The sequence below is a fragment of the Pan paniscus genome, chromosome 20, assembly GCF_029289425.2.
Source record: "Pan paniscus chromosome 20, NHGRI_mPanPan1-v2.0_pri, whole genome shotgun sequence".
Lineage (NCBI taxonomy): Eukaryota > Metazoa > Chordata > Mammalia > Primates > Hominidae > Pan > Pan paniscus.
The window spans coordinates 54,427,997-54,448,098 of NC_073269.2; the positions used below are offsets into that span (position 1 = coordinate 54,427,997).

The 20,102-nt window shown below is 53.7% G+C and overlaps 2 protein-coding genes across 5 annotated transcripts in view; one reads left to right on the forward strand and one right to left on the reverse strand.

Annotated features, from left to right (window-relative positions):
* Positions 1-1,932: 1,932 nt before the first annotated feature.
* EMP3 (epithelial membrane protein 3 (MAM blood group)) lies at positions 1,933-7,121 on the forward strand. 3 transcript variants are annotated; one of them, XM_063599606.1, is made up of 6 exons: positions 1,933-2,181; positions 2,562-2,619; positions 3,401-3,493; positions 4,091-4,193; positions 5,925-6,065; positions 6,869-7,121. In XM_063599606.1, the coding sequence occupies exons 2-6, from the start codon at positions 2,590-2,592 to the stop codon at positions 7,036-7,038; spliced, it is 537 nt and encodes a 178-aa protein (XP_063455676.1). In that variant the 5' UTR covers positions 1,933-2,181; positions 2,562-2,589; the 3' UTR covers positions 7,039-7,121. The 3 variants fall into 3 exon arrangements, with proteins under 3 accessions (XP_063455676.1, XP_003814142.1, XP_003814143.1); XM_003814095.7 differs by having other exon boundaries at positions 2,109-2,181; positions 2,562-2,624; XM_003814094.6 differs by lacking the exon at positions 2,562-2,619 and having other exon boundaries at positions 1,957-2,181.
* Positions 7,122-8,936: 1,815 nt separating this feature from the next.
* TMEM143 (transmembrane protein 143) overlaps positions 8,937-20,102 on the reverse strand; it is a 30,706-nt gene continuing 19,540 nt past the window's right edge. For both annotated transcript variants that reach the window (XM_003814089.5, XM_003814090.5), the window contains 4 exons: positions 19,842-19,972; positions 19,051-19,330; positions 10,591-10,780; positions 8,937-10,016 (listed from right to left, as the gene is read on the reverse strand). In XM_003814089.5, coding sequence (XP_003814137.1) covers positions 9,802-10,016; positions 10,591-10,780; positions 19,051-19,330; positions 19,842-19,972 — 816 coding nt within the window. In that variant the 3' untranslated portion in view covers positions 8,937-9,801. The remainder of the gene's footprint in view (positions 10,017-10,590; positions 10,781-19,050; positions 19,331-19,841; positions 19,973-20,102) is intronic.

The window sequence follows — 20,102 nt, forward strand, 5'->3', positions numbered from 1 at the left end:
ACCGGGAGGTGGAGGTTGCAGTGAGCTGAGATCATGCCACTGCACTCCAGCCTGGATGACAGAGCAAGACTCCATCTCAAAAAAAAAATAAAAATCTTTGGTACTACACTCTGTTAAAACCTAATGGCTTTCCACTGCACTTAGAATGAAATCCAAGCCCCTCCCCTAGTCTTCAAGGGCACCCTTTGATTTCCCTTCTCACCACTCCCTCTGTCTCCCTGTGCTCCAGCCACACTGGCCCTTCTGTCTGCTCCCTAAACAACCTGAGCTTGTTCTCAAAAGCTTTAAGAGCTTTTGTACTTCCTCTCCCCCCGACGCCCCCCCACCACTCCCCAACCCCAGCGTTCAAATGACTCCTGTCTTCAGCTCAAATGTTACCTCCTCCAAGAGGCCTTCCCTGATTTTCCTGTTTCAAGTAGTCTTCCCTGCACTCTGTCATTATCTCCATCACTCTGTTTGATTTATTATTGTATTTATTTTTCTTTTCTTCTTTTCTTTTTTTTTTTCTTTAAGATGGAGTCTTGCTCTGTCACCCAGGATGGAGTGCAGTAGCGTGATTTCAGCTTACTGCAACCTCCGCCTCCCGGGTTCAAGCAATTCTCCTGTCTCAGCCTCCCGAGTAGCTTGGATTACAGGCGCCCACTACCATGCCCGGCTAATTTTTGTATTTTTAGTAGAGACAGGGTTTCACCATGTTGGCCAGGCTGGTCTTGAACTCTCGACCTCAGGTGATCCTCCGGCCTCGGCCTCCCAAAGTGCTGAGATTACAGGCATGAGCCACCACGTCCAGCCTATTGTATTTATTTTTCAAGTCACTTATCCTTATCTGAGATTTATCTTCATCATTGATGTTTTCTCTTGTCTGTCTTCCTCTACTAGAATACAAGCTCCATAATACCAGCAGGGCTCATGTCTGTTTTCATTATTAACTCCCAGATCAGAGTACATGTTCAATAAATGTTTGATGAAGGAAGGAACAGGTTAGGTGTGTGAGTGTACCAGTATTACCTTATTCATTCAGCATAAGTATCAGAATTATTATTATCACTATTAGTATTTAGTCAGCATTATTATACTCTCAACATAGACTAAGATACTGGAGCCCAGGTGGGTGAAATAATTGGCTCAAGGTCACTGAACCAGGAAATGATGGCGCTGGGATTCTTAGCTTCCGCTTCCTCCCCGCTTCCAGAGTTTCACAAGTTTTTTTTTTGTTTGTTTGTTTGTTTGTTTGTTTGCGACAGAATCTCACTTAGTCCCCCAGGTTGGAAGGCAGTGGTGCAAACTCAACTCACTGCAGCCTCCACCTCTCGCGTTCAAGCGATACTCATGGCTCAGCCTCCCAAGTAGCTGGGATTACAGTCGCCTGCCACCACACCCGGCTAATTTTTGTGTTTTTGATAGAGACGGGATTCCACCATGTTGGCCAGGCTGGTCTCGAACTCCTGACCTCAGATGATCTGCCCGTCTCGGCCTCCCAAAGTGCTGGGATTACAGGCATGAGCCACAACACCCTGCCGAGTTTCACAAATTTCATCTCCCATCCTCTGATCCCCCACCACGGGGCCAACTTCACCAGCCCAATCTCAGTTCATGCCACAGAAATCTGGCCTCTTTTCTCAGACTCCTATCCAGCTCCAAGCTCCATCAGGGAAAGCAGACATCCGGCCCCAGGGCAAGACCTCAAAACTCAAGGGTCCTGAGAATCGGGCCCTCCCACCCCTGACGCTTGCCCCCCCCAGAACCCCATTCCAAGAGTTTCTCATCTCAACCCTGGGAGGGAGCCCCAGATGATGTCTGTCTGGAGGGATTGGGTGGGGGCCCAAAGAAAGAGGAACCGGAGTGCCTGGGCCCTCCCACTGGCAGCCGACCTCAGCTGGGTGCGGTGAGGGTGGGTTTATAAAAGGGTCAGTATATATTGAGAGGAGGAGAGAAGGAGAAACGGGAGCAAGAGAGAAGGAGGCCCAGACAGTGAGGGCAGGAGGGAGAGAAGAGACGCAGAAGGAGAGCGAGCGAGAGAGAAAGGGTTCCGGATTGGAGGGGAGAGCAAGGGAGGGAGGAAGGCGGTGAGAGAGGCGGGGGCCTCGGGAGGGTGAAAGGAGGGAGGAGAAGGGCGGGGCACGGAGGCCCGAGCGAGGGACAAGACTCCGACTCCAGCTCTGACTTTTTTCGCGGCTCTCGGTAAGTTTCCAGTCCGTTATTCAGGGCTGGGACTTCTTAATTTACTTGGGAATGTAGCAGTTTGGGAAGGACACCCCCAGGCTGGGAGAGACGTCCCTTACTCTTGGAAATCCTTTTAATTTAATAAGTGATCTCTTAGCACTTAAGGTGGGGATATAGGAAGGGGTGGGGCCCGGCAAAGTTTTGGGGTTCCAGCAGAGCCCTCCACTGGAAAACTTCCTGCAGTTTTTCCCTCAGCGGTGTCCACTGTCCTCTGGGGGCCCTGAGATCAGGGCATTGCATGAGAACACCCCAAATCTGGGAGACCTCTAGGTCCCCTGTTCCTGGGCACCAAAGAGTCCTGGGAGGCTAACTCCTTCTCGGGCCTCTCTTCCCCCCAGCGCGAATCCTATCCATTGCCTCCAGAAGATGTCCAACAGTCACCAGTCTGGCAGCAGGGTGGGGTGAGGACCTCGTGGACATAGCCAGGGGCTGGGGTTTCCCTGGTGCTTAGAGATGGGGGGGGTGGGGATGAGTCACCAGATGACTCACCAGGTCCCCCTCCTCCCCTCAACCCAGGAGAGGAGTGGTGTGAGTCAAGAATGCCTGTCGCTGGGGGCAGCTCCTCAATCCTGATGTCGGGTTGCAGGGTGGGGTCTCAACTTGAATTTTCACTATCTGGCCTGTATGTAACCCAGAGGCAGGGTTCTGGGGAGAGAGGAGCCACATTGCTAGTCCTCCTCATTCAAGGAACCCAAGAGTCCATCTTTGGCCCTCTCCACCCCTCCAGCCAATGGGGATCTCAGGAATCCAGGCCCCAGCAGTCTCCTCCCTGAGAGACCCAGGAGTCTGCACCCATGCCCTTCCTCCATCAGGAGACATCTCACCTGCCTTTATGCCAAATTTTTTTTTTTTTTTTGAGACGGAGTCTTTCTCTGTCACCCAGGCTGGAGTGCAATGGCATGATCTTGGCTCATTGCAACCTTTGCCTCCTGGATTCCAGTGATTCTCCTGCCTCAGCCTCCCGAGTAGCTGGGATTACAGGTGTGCACCACCACACCCAGCTAATTTTGTATTTTTAGTAGAGATGGGGTTTCACCATGTTGGCCAGGCTGGTCTCGATCTCCTGACCTCAGGTGATCCTCCCGCCTCGGCCTCCCAAAGTGCTGGGGTTATAGGCGTGAGTGTGCCTGGCCTGTGCCAATCTCTTGAGACTCCGTGCCCTGCTCCCCCTCCCCAGGCTTCCACTGCAGCCATGTCACTCCTCTTGCTGGTGGTCTCAGCCCTTCACATCCTCATTCTTATACTGCTTTTCGTGGCCACTTTGGACAAGGTAAGCCTACTTGGAGCTCAGGGCCCTTCTGTTCCCCTTTGGAATCTTGCCATGCACCTCCTCTAAAGGCATTCTGGCCCCACCCCCTTTACCTAGTATTTCTTTTATATTTTATTTCATTTATTTTGAGACAGGGTCTCACTCTGTCCCCCAGGCTGGAGTGCAGTGGTGCGATCTCGGCTCACTGCAACCTTGGCCTCCCGGGTTCAAGCGATTCTCCTGTCTCAGCCCCCCAAGTAGCTGGGATTAGAGGCACCTGACACCACGCCTGGCTAATTTTTTTATTTTGGTAGAGACGGGGTTTCACCATGTTGCCCAGGCTGGTCTCGAACCCCTGGCCTCAAGTGATCCACCTGCCTCGGCCTCCCACAGTGCTGGGATTACAGGCATGAACCACCAGGTTAACCCTTTTAGCTCTACCTCCGATGCCTCCTCCCTGTCCTGACCCTACCCCCTCTCATATTAAATCCTAACTCTCCCCAGTTCCGCCCCATCCCAGATACCCTGCCCTTTTCCCAGCCCTTCCCACAGTCTGCCTGACCCTATCCCCTCTCCTTTCCTAACCCTGCCCCTTGTTTCGTTCTCTGTCCATCCCAGTCCTGGTGGACTCTCCCTGGGAAAGAGTCCCTGAATCTCTGGTACGACTGCACGTGGAACAACGACACCAAAACATGGGCCTGCAGTAATGTCAGCGAGAATGGTGAGGGGTGAGGGCGGCGGGACTGGTCTTCAAAGGGGAAGGTAAACCCTTCGTGTCCTCATGGGACTGAGATTTGGGAACCCTCCCCCAACAAAGTTGGAATGGGCGGGGTCCAGGCCTGAGTGGCTGAGTGCCTAGGGCTAATGCATGTCCCGCCTGTCTGGATGTACCTACCTCTTGTTTTTTTTTTTTTTTTTTTTTGAGACCGAGTTTTCCTCTGGTTGCCCAGGCTGGAGGGCAGTGGCGCAATCTTGGCTCACTGCAACCTCTCCCTCCGGGGTCCGAGCAATTCTCCTGCCTCAGCCTCCCGAGTAGCTGGGACTGCAGGTGTGTGCCACCACGCCTGGCTAATTTTGCATTTTTAGTAGAGACGGGTTTCACCATGTTGGCCAGGCTGGTCTTGAACTTCTGACTTCAGGTAATCCACCTGCTTCAGCCTCCCAAAGTGTTGAGATTACAGGCGTGAGCCACCACATCCAGCCAGTACCTCCTGTTCTGAAGAGGCCATATAGATAAAAGCATGCTATAGGTTTAAAGAATAGAGAGGGGAGGCCAAGGCGGGTAGATCACGAGGCCAGGAGTTCGAGACCAGCCTGGCCAAGATGATGAAACCCCGTCTCTACTAAAAATACAAAAAAATTAGCCGGGCATGGTGGCCTGTGCCTGTAGTCCCAGCTACTTGGGAGGCTGAGGCAGAAGAATCGCTTGAACCCAGGAGGTGGAGGTTGCAGTGAGCTGAGATTGCACTACTGCACTCCAGCCTGGGCAACAGAGCAAGATTCTGTCTCAAAAAAAAAAAAAAAAAAAAAAAAAGAATAGAGAAAAATCTCCCAAGATTCTGAGAAGACAAGAGTATTTTTCCAAAGCTCTAAGGAGATGGGGCTGGTGCTCTCAATGGATGCCTGGGACCATTTCATCCAAATTCCAAGGGGATGGGGCTGAAACCACTTAAGGTTCTAAAGGGGTGGGGCCAGGTGCATTGGAGTTCTAAAGGAATAGAGCTGCATCTATCTAAAGTTCTGTGTGAAAGATTTAATGCAAAACTAAGATTAAAGGAAGTGGTCTGCTCTCACCACTTCTATTCAGCCTTTTACTGGAGTAGCCAATGCAAGAAGGCAAGAAAAAGAAATAAAGGGCATGGGAAATAAATTAGGAAAAAGTGTCTCTATTCCCAGTAAACATGTTGTTTATGTAGAAAATCCATTAAAATTCTGCAAAGCAGACAGACACAGTGGCTCACACCTGTAATCCCAGCACCTTGGGAGGCTGAGGAGGAAGGATCACTTAAGCCCAGGAGTTCAAGACCAGCCTGGACAACATAGGGAAACCCTGTCTCTACAAAAATTTAAAAATTACCCAGGTGTGGTGGCTTGTGCCTGTGGTCCCAGCTACTCAGGAGGCAGGGGTGAGAGAATTTCTTGAGCCCTGGAGGACGAGGCTGCAGTGAGCCATGATTATACCACTGCACTCCAGCTTGGGCAACAGAGCAAGACCTGGTCTCAGAAAAAAAAGAAAAAGGAAATTGGCAAAGCAACTACTAGAACTGAGAAGGGAATTTAGCAAGGTAACAGGGCTCAAGGTCAACATAAGTGATACATCTAAGTATCTAGGCTTGTATGGGCCTAAACGGGAGCAGGGATGGGGCAGAGAAGGGTCACATGGTGAGCAAGCAGGTGGAGCTGGAACTCTGGACCCACGGTGATGTCCCCCTCTGTGTCCTCCTTACTGCAGGCTGGCTGAAGGCGGTGCAGGTCCTCATGGTGCTCTCCCTCATTCTCTGCTGTCTCTCCTTCATCCTGTTTATGTTCCAGCTCTACACCATGCGACGAGGAGGTCTCTTCTATGCCACCGGCCTCTGCCAGCTTTGCACCAGTGAGCACTGCCCCTCCCCAAGCCTAATCCCCCAAGAATTGAGCAGAAGGGAGTGGGGTGTGTCAAGATGCTGGGGGCCCTGAGAATGGGCCTCTCGTAGAAAAAAACAATTTTCAACACCCCAAGAGCCACGAGAGGTGCCTCCGTGGGCTACATCTCTGCCCCCAGGGATTGCTGGGACTTGTAGTTTTCAGTGGCTAATGATAGTTGTGGCTTGTGCGTATGAGTCATCAGGGAACTCAGAGTTTCAGGGAGCCGGGGCTGGGGAAGGAGGTATAGGTAAATAGTTTTGGTCCCAGGGATCGGCCGTGACGTGGGGGGATAAACTAATTAGTACCTCAGTAGAGAGCTCTAAATCATCATAATAATGGTATTTATATCAGCCAACCGCTGTTTCTTGCGTGCCTATTGTGCATCAGATACTTCAAGAAGTTTTGCGTACTTTTTAATTTTTTGACTTAAGGTGCAAAGGGCTAACTTAATCACAGTCAGTTTGGGGAACATTATAGGTTCTTGCAAAGCTTCTCTCTTGGTGTATGAATTTACTACTGCATGTTTGGCTTATAGAAACACACTCAAAATTATTCCTTGGATGGATAGAGAGATATTATTGGACCTAGAGAGATTAAATCAGTTACCTAAGGCCGCGCTGCAGTTGCATGGCGCTGGGGGGAAAGAAACACAACTCCCAGCAGGCAGCGGCGCTGCCCACGGGCCCTCCGGCGCTTCTTTGCCCCCATGGGATATTGGGAAATGTAGTCTTGAGGGGGCACTGCGTGACGCGTGGTTTTCATCTTCCGCAGGCGTGGCGGTGTTTACTGGCGCCTTGATCTATGCCATTCACGCCGAGGAGATCCTGGCGAAGCACCCGCGAGGGGGCAGCTTCGGATACTGCTTCGCCCTGGCCTGGGTGGCCTTCCCCCTCGCCCTGGTCAGCGGCATCATCTACATCCACCTACGGAAGCGGGAGTGAGCGCCCCGCCTCGCTCGGCTGCCTCCGCCCCTTCTCGGCCCCCCTCGCCGCGCGTCCTCCAAAAAATAAAACTTAAACCGCGGGCTCTGCTTGATCTCCTTCCTTCCTTCCGCCTCCAGGGACCCAGGCTGCGCACGCTTGACCTCTCCTGAACCTAACATGGTCCCCACCGCCAGCTGCTCAGCCCTCAGAATGCCCATCTCCCAGCCCCCAACCCCTTCCTCCCGAGGACACAGGAGCCGGGACCCCAGGCACCTTTTCCCTCCCACAGACCCAAGAGCCTGGGCCTTCCCCTCTCAAGGCCCAAGAGACCTCTGTGAGGCACCTGAATCTAGACCTTCAGACACTTGTGGGAAGAACCTGGATTCTGGGTCCCAGCAGACCCTGTTAGGATAGGAAGCCTGCAGTGACCAGTCCTGTCTCCTTGCTCAAGCTTCTGTCACTCTGTTGCGCTCTCTCTGAACCCCGGGCATAGTGTGTGTTTCTAGATTGTCGGACTCTTTTTTTCTTTCTGTCCAGGCCGGAGTGCAGTGGTACGATCTCAGCTCACTGCAACCTCCGCCTCCCGGGTTGAAGCGATTCTCCTGCCTCAGCCTCCCGAGTAGCTGGGACTACAGGCACGAGCCACCACACCCGGCTAGTTCTGGACTCTTTTTTCTTTCTACTAACTTTCCATTTGGGAAGACGGCTTTCTTTTTCCCTCTAGGAAACCAGTCTCCCTCTCTCTCCTTTTTTTTTTTTTTTTTTTTTTTTTTTTTTTTTTTTTTGAGACGGAGTCTCACTCTGTCACCTAGGCTGTAGAGCAGTGGTGCGATCTTCACTCACTGCAACCTCCGCCTCCCGGGTTCAAGCAATTCTCCTGCCTCAGCCTCCTGAGCAGCTGGGATTACAGGCGCCCACCACCACGTCTGGCTAATTTTTGTATCTTTAGTAGACACGGGGTTTCACCATGTTGGCCAGGCTGGTCTTGAACTCCTGACCTCAGGTGATCCACCCACCTCAGCCTCCCAAAGTGCTGGGATTACAGGCGGGAGCCACCGCGCCCAGCCCAGTCTCCCTCTCTAGGGACTGAACATTTGGGGTCCTAGAGAGGGAGACTTCCCCTCTCTCCCCAAAGGCTGCCTCTAGCTCATATGACACGTTAGCAAAAATTAGGAGGCACCCCTTCTTCTGGCTGACCCAGCCCCACACCAGGATACATGTAGGGGCATGGGCTGGGTCTTACAGCCACCCACCCGTGGCTGTGTTCCTTTGTGCAGTTAACAATCTGCACAGGCCGGGTGCGGTGGCTCACGCCTGTAATCCCAGTACTTTGGGAGGCTGAGGCAGGTGGATCACCTGAAGTCAGGAGTTCGAGACCAGCCTGGCCAACATGGTGAAACCCCGTCTCTACTGAAAATACAAAAAATTAGCCAGGCGTGGTGGCAGGCGCCTCCCAGCTACTCGGGAGGCTGAGGCAGGAGAATCACTTGAACCCAGGAGGCGGAGGTTGCAGTGAGCCAAGAGCATGCCATTACATTCCAGCCTGGGCAACAAGAGTGAAACTCCATCTCAAAAACAAAAAAAAATCTGCAAATCTGCACAATCGCACATGGCTACCCTATCTCCTCTGTTCATCAGGCCCTGGGACTCCTCTGGAATCAGATCCTTCTAAGATCCTCTTCTATGACTGTCTTTGTTTCACCGACCATGAACCCAGCCTCTTTTTAGGACTACAGCTTTCTCTGTCTGGGACCCCAAGACCTAGCTAGAGTCCCTCCCTTCTTTCCAGGATTCAAATGCTTTCCTTCCCTCCAACTCCTGCAGCCATCCCACTCATCTAGATTTTTAAAAATAATTTTTTAACCACTCCTACAGAGCAGGGTTACCCTAAAGGCAGTGTGTTAAGAGTAGCCTCATCCAGACTTATTAAACACGATTTATTACTTTGGGACAGGAGACGGGAGAAATTGATAGACCAATAAATATTGCACAGGCTGCTGGTGGTGGGGAGATCCAGACCGAGGTAGTTTCTGTAGAAAGGGTGAAAGACCTGGGCGAGGAAGGCACCTGAGGTTGCCGGGAGCCAGGTTGGGAGCGAGTCTTGGTGGCGAGGGTGGTTTCTGGTTCACCTACCTAGCACAAGGTCTCCAACTCCTTCAGCCTAGACACCCTGATCAGCAGCTGACCAGTTGGCCTGCCATTTAAGCAGCAGCAATTGATAGCAAGATCAGGTTTCCTTTAGAAATTCTTATTGGTTCCTTCCCTGCAGCGACAACCGGCTGCCCAAAGTTGATGGAACCCAGCAGCTGTCACTGGACGTTTGCCAGGAGGCAGGGCTAACGGCCTTGGTGCACATGATGGGCAGTTTGCCCGGAGCGGGCTAAAAAAGACAATGATATATAGTCTCGGGAGGGCGCAGCTTTAACTCTTCTACCTGGCGGTTTACAGAAGCCAGAGCTGAGCAGCTGTGATTGGCAGACACCCCCAGCTCCTCAGCCAAACCACACTTGGATGCTTATGGTGAGGGTGGGACTAAGAAATGGAACAGCAGCAGAGCTAAATCGCTTTGATTGGCTGTTCATCGAAGGGGCGGGGAAGACTTAACAACTGCTAGCTGCTTTGATTGGCTGCTTTGCTTAAGCACACAGTGCAGCAAAAATAATCACCTGTCAGTTATTGGAAGTTGGAGTGAAAAGTATAATAACCGTAATTGACAGCCTGTCGTGAAGGAGGCGGGGCTTAGTTCCTAGCCTGCTGACTGGGCAGGGAGGTAGGTTCTACTCAGGAGATGTTACTGCTGGGCGTGGCTTGCGGGGGCTCGGAAGTGATCCGAGCCACTGGGTCTAGTTTGGGGAAACCCGGGGGTGGGTACAATCCCATGCTGGGGGTCAGGGCCTGCAGATGCGCCAGGGCCCGAGTTCCGTTGAAGGTCACCTCACAGCCTGACTTGGCTAGGAGCCAGTTCTCCACCTCCGACCGGAGCCACCTGGAGGTCTCTGCAAGGGGAGAGGCAGGTGTTCTGAGGTTACACTGAGATCGGGGAAGATTCGAGGGAGCAGCAAGGAGGGGCGTAGGGCAAAGAACAGGAAGGGCCTGGGTTTGGGAGAAGCCTAGGAGTGATCTTGAGGCTTGGAGGGGAGCGGAACAAGGCCCAGGAGGGTCGAGAGGGCCAGAAGGCCCAGCTCTGGGGCTTTCGTCTGGGGACCAGTCAGGGGCTCTTGGGCAGGGAAGGTGGGGGCTCCTGTAGGCAAGGGGACCACCTGGAGCCCACACAGGGAGCGCGCAGGATCTCTTGTAGGGAGAGTGTCAGCTCAGGTAGAGGAAAGAATGACAGGAGGGGGCCGTGCCATGGAGCCAAGACTCCCAACCAGGCTGAGGTTAAGAAAGGGCGGTCACATCAGGGACCAAGATCGGAGTCTGGATTCGGAGGTCCTGTCTGCTGAGGGCCGGGGTCTCTTCGCAAACCCGTCAGGTTCACCCGTGGGAACTGGGGGTGGGGACGTATCTCGCTGGGGCGGGGCCTCGCGGGGGTGTGGCCCCTGGGGGCAGGGTCCCAGGGCCACGTCCTACCTTCGGGCGAGCCTTGAGTGCCCCCTGGCCGCCGGGCCAGGAAGCTGTGAGCCAGCAGCGCCTCCTTGGTGTGCTCGTCCTGCGCGCGCAGGGCCAGGGCGCTGAGCAGCTCCGAGTTGTTGGACGTACTGCGATAGTACAGCATGTGCGCCAGCTCCAGCGCCTGCGCGCTGCGCCGCTGCCCGAACATCTGCAGGCGGGACAGCGCCCCGTGGGCTCAGTTCGGGGTGCGCCCCCACCCATACACAGCCCCCGGGGTCACCCCCGCTGGCACGGCCCACGCCGCTTACTCCCCTGAGGAGGCGGGGAGGTCCTACCCAGACCTCTTCAGTACGGGTCCCCAGAGCTCAGTCGAGGGATCTATTTGGGGATTTTTGGGGTCTGTCTTGTCTGTCTTTCTTTCTTTGTTTCTTTGTTTCTTTCTTTCTTTCTTTGTTTCTTTCTTTCTTTCTTTGTTTCTTTCGTTTCTTTGTTTCTTTTCTTTCTTTCTTTTCTTTTCTTTCTTTTTCTTCCTTCCTTCCTTTCTTTCTTTTCTTTCCTTTTTTTTTTTTTGACAGGGTCTCGCTCTGTAGCCCAGTCTGGAGTTCAGTGGCTATTCACAGGCAAACTCATAACGCACTGAAGCTTTGAACTCCTGGGCTCAAGCGATCCTCCCGCCTTGGCCTCCTAAGTAGCTGGGACTACAGGTGTGCGCCACCAAGCCCGATATTTTTTGTAGAGACGGGATTCTCCCTGTGTTGACCAGGCTGGTCTCAAACTCCCAGCCTGGAGTGATCCTCGCTCCTCAGCCTCCCATAGTGCTGGGGTTACAGGCGTGACCCAAGGCACCGGCTGGGGATCTGTATTTTTAACACACGTGCCCTCATTCCAGTGGCTCCAAGACCACCAGCCCCATCTGGCCTACAGTTTTCAGCAACCACTGCACTGGTTTGCTCATCTGAGCCACGTATTAATGGATTTACCCAAAGGTTTGCAGATGATAGGAGTTTTAGCTTTGAAAGATTTTGTTACAATACATCCTTATGTTTTAGAGACATAATAAAGTATTTCCAAATAAGTCTTGGTAGGATTTACTTCAAAATCATCCAATAGTAGGACAGTGGAGGTCTTTAGGGGAAATCTGATTAACTATTGCTAATTGTTGATGCTAGGTGCTGGCTAGTGGAGTTTATCATACTATCCTATTTCTGTGTTTGTTTGAACTTTTTTATAATGAAGGAAAAAATGGTTTAAAATATTAAACTGTAGGCCAAGTGCAGTGGCTCATGCCTGTAATCCCAACGCTGAGAGGCCAAGGTGGGTGGATCACCTGAGCCCAGGAGTTCAAGACCAGCTTGGGCAACATGGCAAAAGCTTCATCTCTACAAAAAATTAAAATTAAAAAAAAATAGCAGGCTGGGCTCAGTGGCTCACGCCTATAATCCCAGCACTTTGGGAGGCCAAGGCAGGTGGATCACCTGAGGTTGGAAGTTCGAGACCAGCCTGACCAACATGGAGAAACCCGTCTCTACTAAAAATACAAAATTAGCCGGCCATGGTGGCTCATGCCTGTAATCCCAGCTACCCGGGAGGCTGAGGCAGGAGAATCGCTTGAACCTGGGAAGGAGAGGTTGCAGTGAGCCGAGATCATGCCATTGCACTCCAGCCTGGGCAACAAGAATGAAACTCTGCCTCAAAAAATAATAATAATAATAATTAGCTGGGTGTGATGGTGAGCACCTGTAGTCCCAGCTACTCAGGAGGCTGAAGCAGGAGAATCACCTGAACCCAGGAGGCTGAGGCTACAGTGAGCCATGATCATACCACTGCACTCCAGGCTGGGCAACAGAGTGAGACCCTGTCTCAAAAAAAGAAAAAAGCTAAATTGTAAAGAGAAGAGGAGAGGGGAAGGATGTTGGGGGGAAGAACAGGTCTGGGCCCAGCTGTCTACTGGCTGCCCACTTCCCCACCGTTAGTCTCTTTGCTTGGACCCCTGTTCTCATCCTTGATATTGGTAAGGAGAAATGAGGGCATCAGTGCCCTCTGGGCTCCCACTGAAAAACTGTGCCCAGGCCAGATGCAGTGGCTGACACCTGTAATCCCTGCACTTTGGGAGGATGAGGAGGGCAGATCACTTGAGGTTAGGAGTTCGAGACCAACCTGGGCAACATGGTGAAACCCCATCTCTACTAAAAATACAAAAATTAGACCTGGCACGGTGGTTCATGCCTGTAATTCTAGCACTTTGGGAGGCCGAGACGGGCAGATCACTTGAGGTCAGGAGTTCGAAACCAGCCTGGCCAACATGGTGAAACCTTGTCTCTACTAAAAATACAAAAAAAAAAATTAGTCAGGTATGGTGACAGTCACCTGTAATCCCAGCTACTTGGGAGGCTGAGGCAGGCGAGTCGCTTGAGCCCGGGAGGTGGAGGTTGCAGTGAGCCAGGATTGCACCACTGCACTCCAGCCTGGGCAACAGAGTGGGACTCTGTCTCAAAAAAATAAATAAATAAAAATACAAAAATTAGTCAGGTGTGTGGCATGTGCCTGTAATTCCAGCTACTCAGGAGGCTGAGGCAAGAGAATCTCTTGAACCCGGGAGGCAGAAGTTGCAGTGAGCCGAGATCATGCCATGGCACTTTAGCCTGGGCGACAGAGTGACACTGTGTCTCAAAAAAAAAAAGCGGTCGGGAGCGGTAGCTCACGCCTGTAATCCCAGCACTTTGGGAGGCCGAGGCGGGTGGATCACGAGGTCAGGAGATCGAGACCACGAGGTCAGGAGATCGAGACCATCCTGGCTAACACGGTGAAACCCTGTATCTACTAAAAATACAAAAACAAAATTAGCCGGGCGTGGTGGTGGGTGCCTGTAGTCCCAGCTACTCAGGAGGCTGAGGCAGGAGAATGGCGTGAACCTGGGAGGCGGAGCTTGCAGTGAGCTGAGATCGCACCACTGCACTCCAGCCTGGGTGACAGAGCAAGACTCAGTCTCACAAAAAAAAAAAAAAAGAAAAAAAAGAAAACCTGTACCTGTACCCAGATTCCTCCATTCAGCCACAAAATGAGCTCAGGGCCACTGGACCCTGTAGCTGGCAGGTCTGGCTGCCTGACCCACTAAACCCTTACCGGCTGCCCCTGGTAAGACCTAAGTCCTCAGGCAGAACTGTCTGTACAACAATGCCAATGCCAGGGAGGGTTCAGGAAGTCAATACACGGTTAATAAAACATTGGGACAGCCGGGCGCGGTGGCTCACGCCTGTAATCCCAGCACTTTGGGAGGCCGAGGCGGGCGGATCACGAGGTCAGGAGTTCAAGACCAGCCTGGCCAACATAGTGAAACCCCGTCTCTACTAAAAATACAAAAAATTAGCCAGGCATGGTGGCGGCGCCTGTAATCCCAGCCACTTGGGAGGCTGAGGCAGGAGAATGGCTTGAACCCAGGAGGCAGAGGTTGCAGTGAGCTGAGGTTGCACCACTGCACTCCAGCCTGGGGGACAGAGCGAGACTCCATCTCAAAAAAAGAAGAAAAAAAAAAAACATTGGGACAAAGCCTGGCCCCTCAGAAACACTTACCAAACATCAGCTACTATGGAACAGTCACCCACACCCTGTGGTGGGTGCCCATAGGGTGTTCCCATCTCACACCGAGGCCTGAGGTGAAATGCCTCTCAAGTCAGTGCACCCCAGAAAATCGCTGAAATGGCCTGCAAGGTACCAATGACACACTTGCATGTGGACTGTACCCTCTTCTCACCAGGCCAGCACAGTCAGTTTAGGTGCCTGCATTGGAACGAATCGCTATTTCTTCGGTTGAGGGCAAGATGCAGGAATAGTATGCGTTAGGGACCGTGTGGTATGAAAAACACATTGGGTTTGTGTCAGTATCTGCCAAGCCGATGGAGCTGAATTCTAGTTAAAGGAGCAGGTCACTCTGTGGCACACAGATGAAGCCAGAGTCTCCCTGGAGAGGGGTCCCCCTGCCACCCGGAGGGTCCCTTCAGCACTCACCACTGCCCACAAGGAATACAGCACTCACTCCTCCTACCCTGGGGTCTATGTCTTGGGCAGCCCCTCCACCTACTCAGTCACAGGCCAGGCCCCTGGCACCATCCTTGCTCCCCCTTCGCCAACCTGCCAGTCCCAACCCCATTCTGCTGTCCCCTGACTCTCTCTGCCCGTCTCCTCCTCTGCAGCTCCCCGGCTCATCCTTGGCTCAGACTTTATCCCCGCCTGCATCACTCCAGCCTCCTCCCTGGCCTCAGTCTCCCCGTCCAGTTTGTCTGCACACAGGTTCAGAGCTGCCCCTGCCCCTCCCCTGCTCATGGTCCTCCCATGGCTCCCCAGTGCTCTCAGAGTCCAAGCTCCATGGCCCGGCACACGAGGCCCTCCCTGTCACCTCCTGCTCCTCCCCTCTGAATGCAGCCCATGGTGAATAAGCCGGTTTACCCTGAACAGGCCCTGCTCTCTCAGGCCTCCAGGCCCAGGCACAAGCCAAACCACCCCTGGTGTGTTCTTGGAAAATGTTCACTGCCTCATCCTCAAGGTTCAGGATGGACATCACCTTTCGCGGACGAGCAGATGCAGCCTCGGGCTCCTGCTGTGCCAGCTGCCGCCTCCATTACAGACCAACTGCCTGTGTCCAGGGACCCCACACCTCTCCCTCCAGGGCAGGATCAGGCTGCTGCATCTCAGGGGCACCAGTTCAACATCCCTCCCCAGGCTGCCCTATGGGCCTGCTTGGTGCTGGGCTAAGGGGCTTCACAGTAGAGCCCAGGGTATGGAGGAACCCACAGGGGCACCACCCCAGCCTGGGACATCCGGGAAGGCTTCCCAGAGCAGGCAGCCTCTGAGCTGAGGGTGAGGGGTGAGCAGGGGTTGGCCAGCCCAACAAGAGGAAAGGGCATTTCAGTCCAAGGGAACAGCACAGGCAAAGGCAGAGAACGAGGGATGGCAGGGTGGGGGCGCCGCAAGCATGCAGGAGGAGCTGAGGCGCAGATTCGAGGGGAAGGATCGTGTCCAGTGAGGCTGGGAAGCAGGGTCCCTGGTGCCAAGCTGTGCCCAGAGGAGGGGCAGGGCAGGACTGGGTAGAATGGGGAATGGGCTGGAAGGGACCGACTGGAGGCTGGGAAGAGGGCCTGAGCAGGGGGCACAGAGGTGGGACAGGAAGGGTGGGCTGGGGGTCTAGCCAGTGACTGGCGGGATGACAGGTCATCCATAGATGCGGAGCCCAGAAGAGAAGATGTCAGGGGAGACGCTGTGCTTGGCCTACGGTGAGAGTGAGGGGCCCAGCCGGGAGGCTGAGCCTGGAGCTTCTTGGTTGATCTGATCATGGACAGTAGAGAGCTCCTGTGGAAACCACAGAAGCAGAGCAGCCCTGTGTCTTGGAAGAAAGAGGGCCCCATACTCCGCATCCCGCACCTTGCTCCCCGCACCCCACATCCCGCAGTGGGGCTCTGAGTGCCTGTTCCAAGGTGAGATGGGGAACTTGAGAGGAGCAGGAGGGTTGAGGCAGCTGGACTCTGGGCTCATGGGGACACGCTGCACATGGGCTTGGGTGTGTCCAGGGAACAGGAGAAGCCAGGTTAGGGGACTAGGGGAGGGGCTTGCAATGAAGACAGAGATCTGGGAGCAACTGAAGCGCAGGAGGGGACCAGCCAGGAGGGAGTCTGGGAGGGCCAACTGTTTTTTTGTTTGTTTGTTTGTTTGTGTTAGGATAGGAGTCTCACTCTGTCACCGAGGCTGGAATGCAGTGGCGCAATCTCAGCTCACTGCAACCTCCACCTCCCGAGTTCAAGTGATTCTCCTGCCTCAGCCTCTCAAGTAGCTGGGATTTCAGGCATGCGCCACCACGCCTGGCTAATTTTTGTATTTTTAGTAGAGATGGGGTTTCACTACGTTGGCCAGACTGGTCTCGAACTCCTGACTGCATGTGATCTGCCTGCCTCGGCCTCCCAAAGTGCTGGGATTACAGGTATGAGCCACTGCACCCAGCCAAGGGCCCACATGTAAAGGCTGGGCCTCACCCCAAGGCGTGGGGAAATACCTCATGAATTCATGAATACACTAAATTAACTTGTCAACTGGGATTTTTTTTTTTTTTTTTTTTGAGATGGAGTCTCACTGTGTCGCCCAGGCTGGAATACAGTGATGCCATCTCAGCTCACTGCAACCTCTGCCCCCTGGGTTCAAGTGATTCTCCTGCCTCAGCCTCCAGAGTAGCTGGGATTACAGGCATGTGCCACCATGCCCAGCTAATTTTTGTGTTTTTAGTAGAGATGGGCTTTCACCATCTTGGCCAGGCTGGTCTTGAACTCCTGACCTCGTGATCCACCCGCCTCGGCCTCCCAAAGTGCTGGGATTATAGGTGTGAGCCATTGCGCCTGGCTGGGCTTTTTTATTGTTATTTTTTGATTTGGGGTTTCACTATGTTGCCCAGGCTGGACTCCCAACTCCTGGGCTCAAGCGATCCTCCCACCTTGGCCTCCTGAGTAGCTAGGACTACAGGCATGTGCCACCATGCCTGGTGTGAATTGGGTTTGAAATAGGGTCTTTCAGAGCCTGACAGGCTCCATAGCACCCCTGGGGCCAGCAAGGGGTGAGGCAATAGTCACCGTGGGCTGGGACTCAGTGTCTTCTCCCCAGAGGCACCGGCCTCCCTGCCTCTCATCTCGCCCCTCCCCTCTGCCCTCCATGGTTGCAGCTTACAGCCATTCCACAGCTCCCTGCGGCTCTGAGGATAAGGCCTTGGGTACCACTCTGGGCATTCAAGGCCCTCACCACCCTCTGGGACTTCCCCTCTCTACCCTGCTCACTGGATCCAGCCCCATGAGATACGCCAGGCTGAGCTCGTGGGCTCTTTCTCCACCAGGCTCAATTCCCGTCTTCCAGAGCTTTCCTCAGATCCTACCTGAGCCCTGGTCCAAAGCAGAAATTGCTCCCTCCCCAGCCCCTCTGTTGGCCCAAGTATGCCAGCACCCTCTCAGGCGGCACAGCCTGGCTATTATCTGCGGGATTTATTACCAGCCTTCCTAAGAGCCTGTCAGCATGGCTGAAAACAGCTTGAAAACCAATGAGCCAGCAGGTGAATGATCGCGTACGACAGATGCTTCACACCAGTCTACACTCCTGGGGCCGGTGCCAACCCTGGGGAGAATCAGTAAAAGGCAGCTCCCCTCTGGGCTGACTCAGCCTCGAGACAGGACACGCATTTTGGCAAGCGGAGCACAAGTTGGGTGTCAGCCTCCACCTGGCCCCTGGGCCACGAATCCTTGGATGGTGAACAACCTGTGCAACTGTTCAAGGCAGCCCGGCACTCACATGTAGCAGAATCAAAAGGGAGCTTGTTAAAAATATAGTTCCCTGGGCCCCAGTCCCAGAGTTTCCAATTCAGTCCACTAGGACTGGAGCCCAGGAGGCTGCATTTGTCAGCCAGCTCCCCCAATGATAATGATACCCAGTCAGGATGGGGACTTGGAACAAACAGCCCAATTAGTAATGATAATAATCATCATCCTGGTAATAGCTAACTCTCACATAGTACCTCCTGTGCCATGTGGGAGGCTCTATTCTCAGCACTGTGCATGTTAATTCATTTAATCCCCACAACACCTCTATGAGTTAGGTCCCACCATCATCCCTACTTTGCAGATTTTGAAGCTGAGACACAGAGAGGTTAAGCAACTTGTTCAAGATCACACAGCGAGAAGAGAGTAGAGTCAGATTCAAATCCAGGAAGTCTGCTTCCAGAACACACCCCCTTCACCGCATCACTAAAGCGCCCCTAAAGCCGGCACTCAGTGAGCGGCTGTCAACCCTTATGTAGCCCCTACCACGAGCCGAGCACTGCCCAGTGCTTCTCACAGACTCACTCATTTCATGCTCACAACCCTACAAGGCAGATCTCGCTATCATCCCCATTTTCCAGATGAGAAAACTGAGGCTCAGAGAGATTAAGAAACTCCCCTAAGGGGTGTTGAGTAAATGAAGTAGGGAAGGGAAGGGGAAGGGAGGGGAGCGGAGGAGAGGGCAAGAAGGGAGGGAAGGGAGAAAGGGAAGGGGGGAGGAAGGAGGTGGGGAGAGGGAGGGAAGGGAAGGAAAAGTGGAACAGGAAGGAAGGGAGGGAGGGGAAGGGGAGGGGAGGGGAGAGGAGGGGAGGCGGAAGGAAGGGGAAGAAGGAAGGGAAGGGAAAGGGGAAAAGGAAGGGGAGGAGAGAGAGGGAGAAAGGAAAGAAGGGAGGAAGGGAGGGAGGAAGGAAGGAAGGACAGGGAGGGAAGGGAAGGGGAAGAAAAGAGGAAGAATGGGAAGGAAGGAAGGACAGGAAGGGAAGGGAAAGAAAAGAGGAAGAATGGGAAGGAAGGAAGGGAGGGAGGGAGGGAGGAGAGCATGACGCAGGAACAATGCATGAAACAGAGACAACTACAGGGGGCCTGACCTGGTCCCCACAGCGCAGGGCCGCAGGAGGCGTGGCAGGCGCATGCTCACCTTGGAGGCCCGCAGGCCCATGAAGATGGCGAAGAGCAGCAGCAGCAGGGAGGTGGCCACCTTGAGGTCGGTTAGCACCACCATGCCCACGTTGACGAAGATCGCCACGCCGGAGACTACCAGCATGAGGTTGAGCAGGGCGCGCTGCAGGGTGGGCGTGCGCACCTTCAGCTCCGGCAGCAGCTGCTCCAGGCCTTCCAGCGGCGTGTCCTTGAAACTCTTCAGTACCAGGTGTCCCCGTTTGGTCCGGGCTGCCAGCACCACCCGCTTAAAGTATCTCCTGAGGGACAGAGACAGAGGCAGGAGCAGGATCGGGACTGCACTGCCCGGGGAGCCCCCTCCAATCCTAGGACGCTCACTCTGGCTCTACAGTCGCACAACCATCTTAAAAGCGACTCAGTAATCATGGGGAAGAAACCAGGGATCAGCTGTGTCCAACCACAGGGGATCGGTTCAATCGCGCCATCGATCCCTGGTATTGGACGTGCAGGTTGTTTGTTGGAATCCTGGCCGTGCCACATCTTCAGAATGTGGACCTCCCTCTCCGAGCCTCAGTTTTCCTTATTGGAAAATGGGGAGAACTGTCCCCATCCTTTCTCTTCCCCTGGGAATCGAGTGTAGTACTCACTTTCCCTTGAGAAGAAAAGACAGCATTTGCATGAGTCACGCCTCCCATTTCTCAACTTCCCGCCTGGGGCCCAGACACCCAAACCAGACACTGACCTGTCAGTCCCCTCTTGACTCTAACCTTGCTCCCTCTTGCTGCAGCTGGGGAACAAGGGCCGCCTCACCTCTCCGCAGGGGGCAGCTTGGTGAAGAAGCCACGCCTGGAGCCCACGCTGGACTTCAGGGGCATCTGCCCGACTCGCTGGCCCAGGGCCCAGAAGTGCATGTAGACATACTGATCCAAATTTACTGTCACCTGCCGGGGGGATGAAGGAAGCAGTGGCGGGTGAACATGGGCAGGGGTGTTGAGGGCAGGATACCAGAATCAGATGTCCTGCCCCTACATAATTCCCCCGTTTCCCACTTATCCCCATTCACCATCTAGG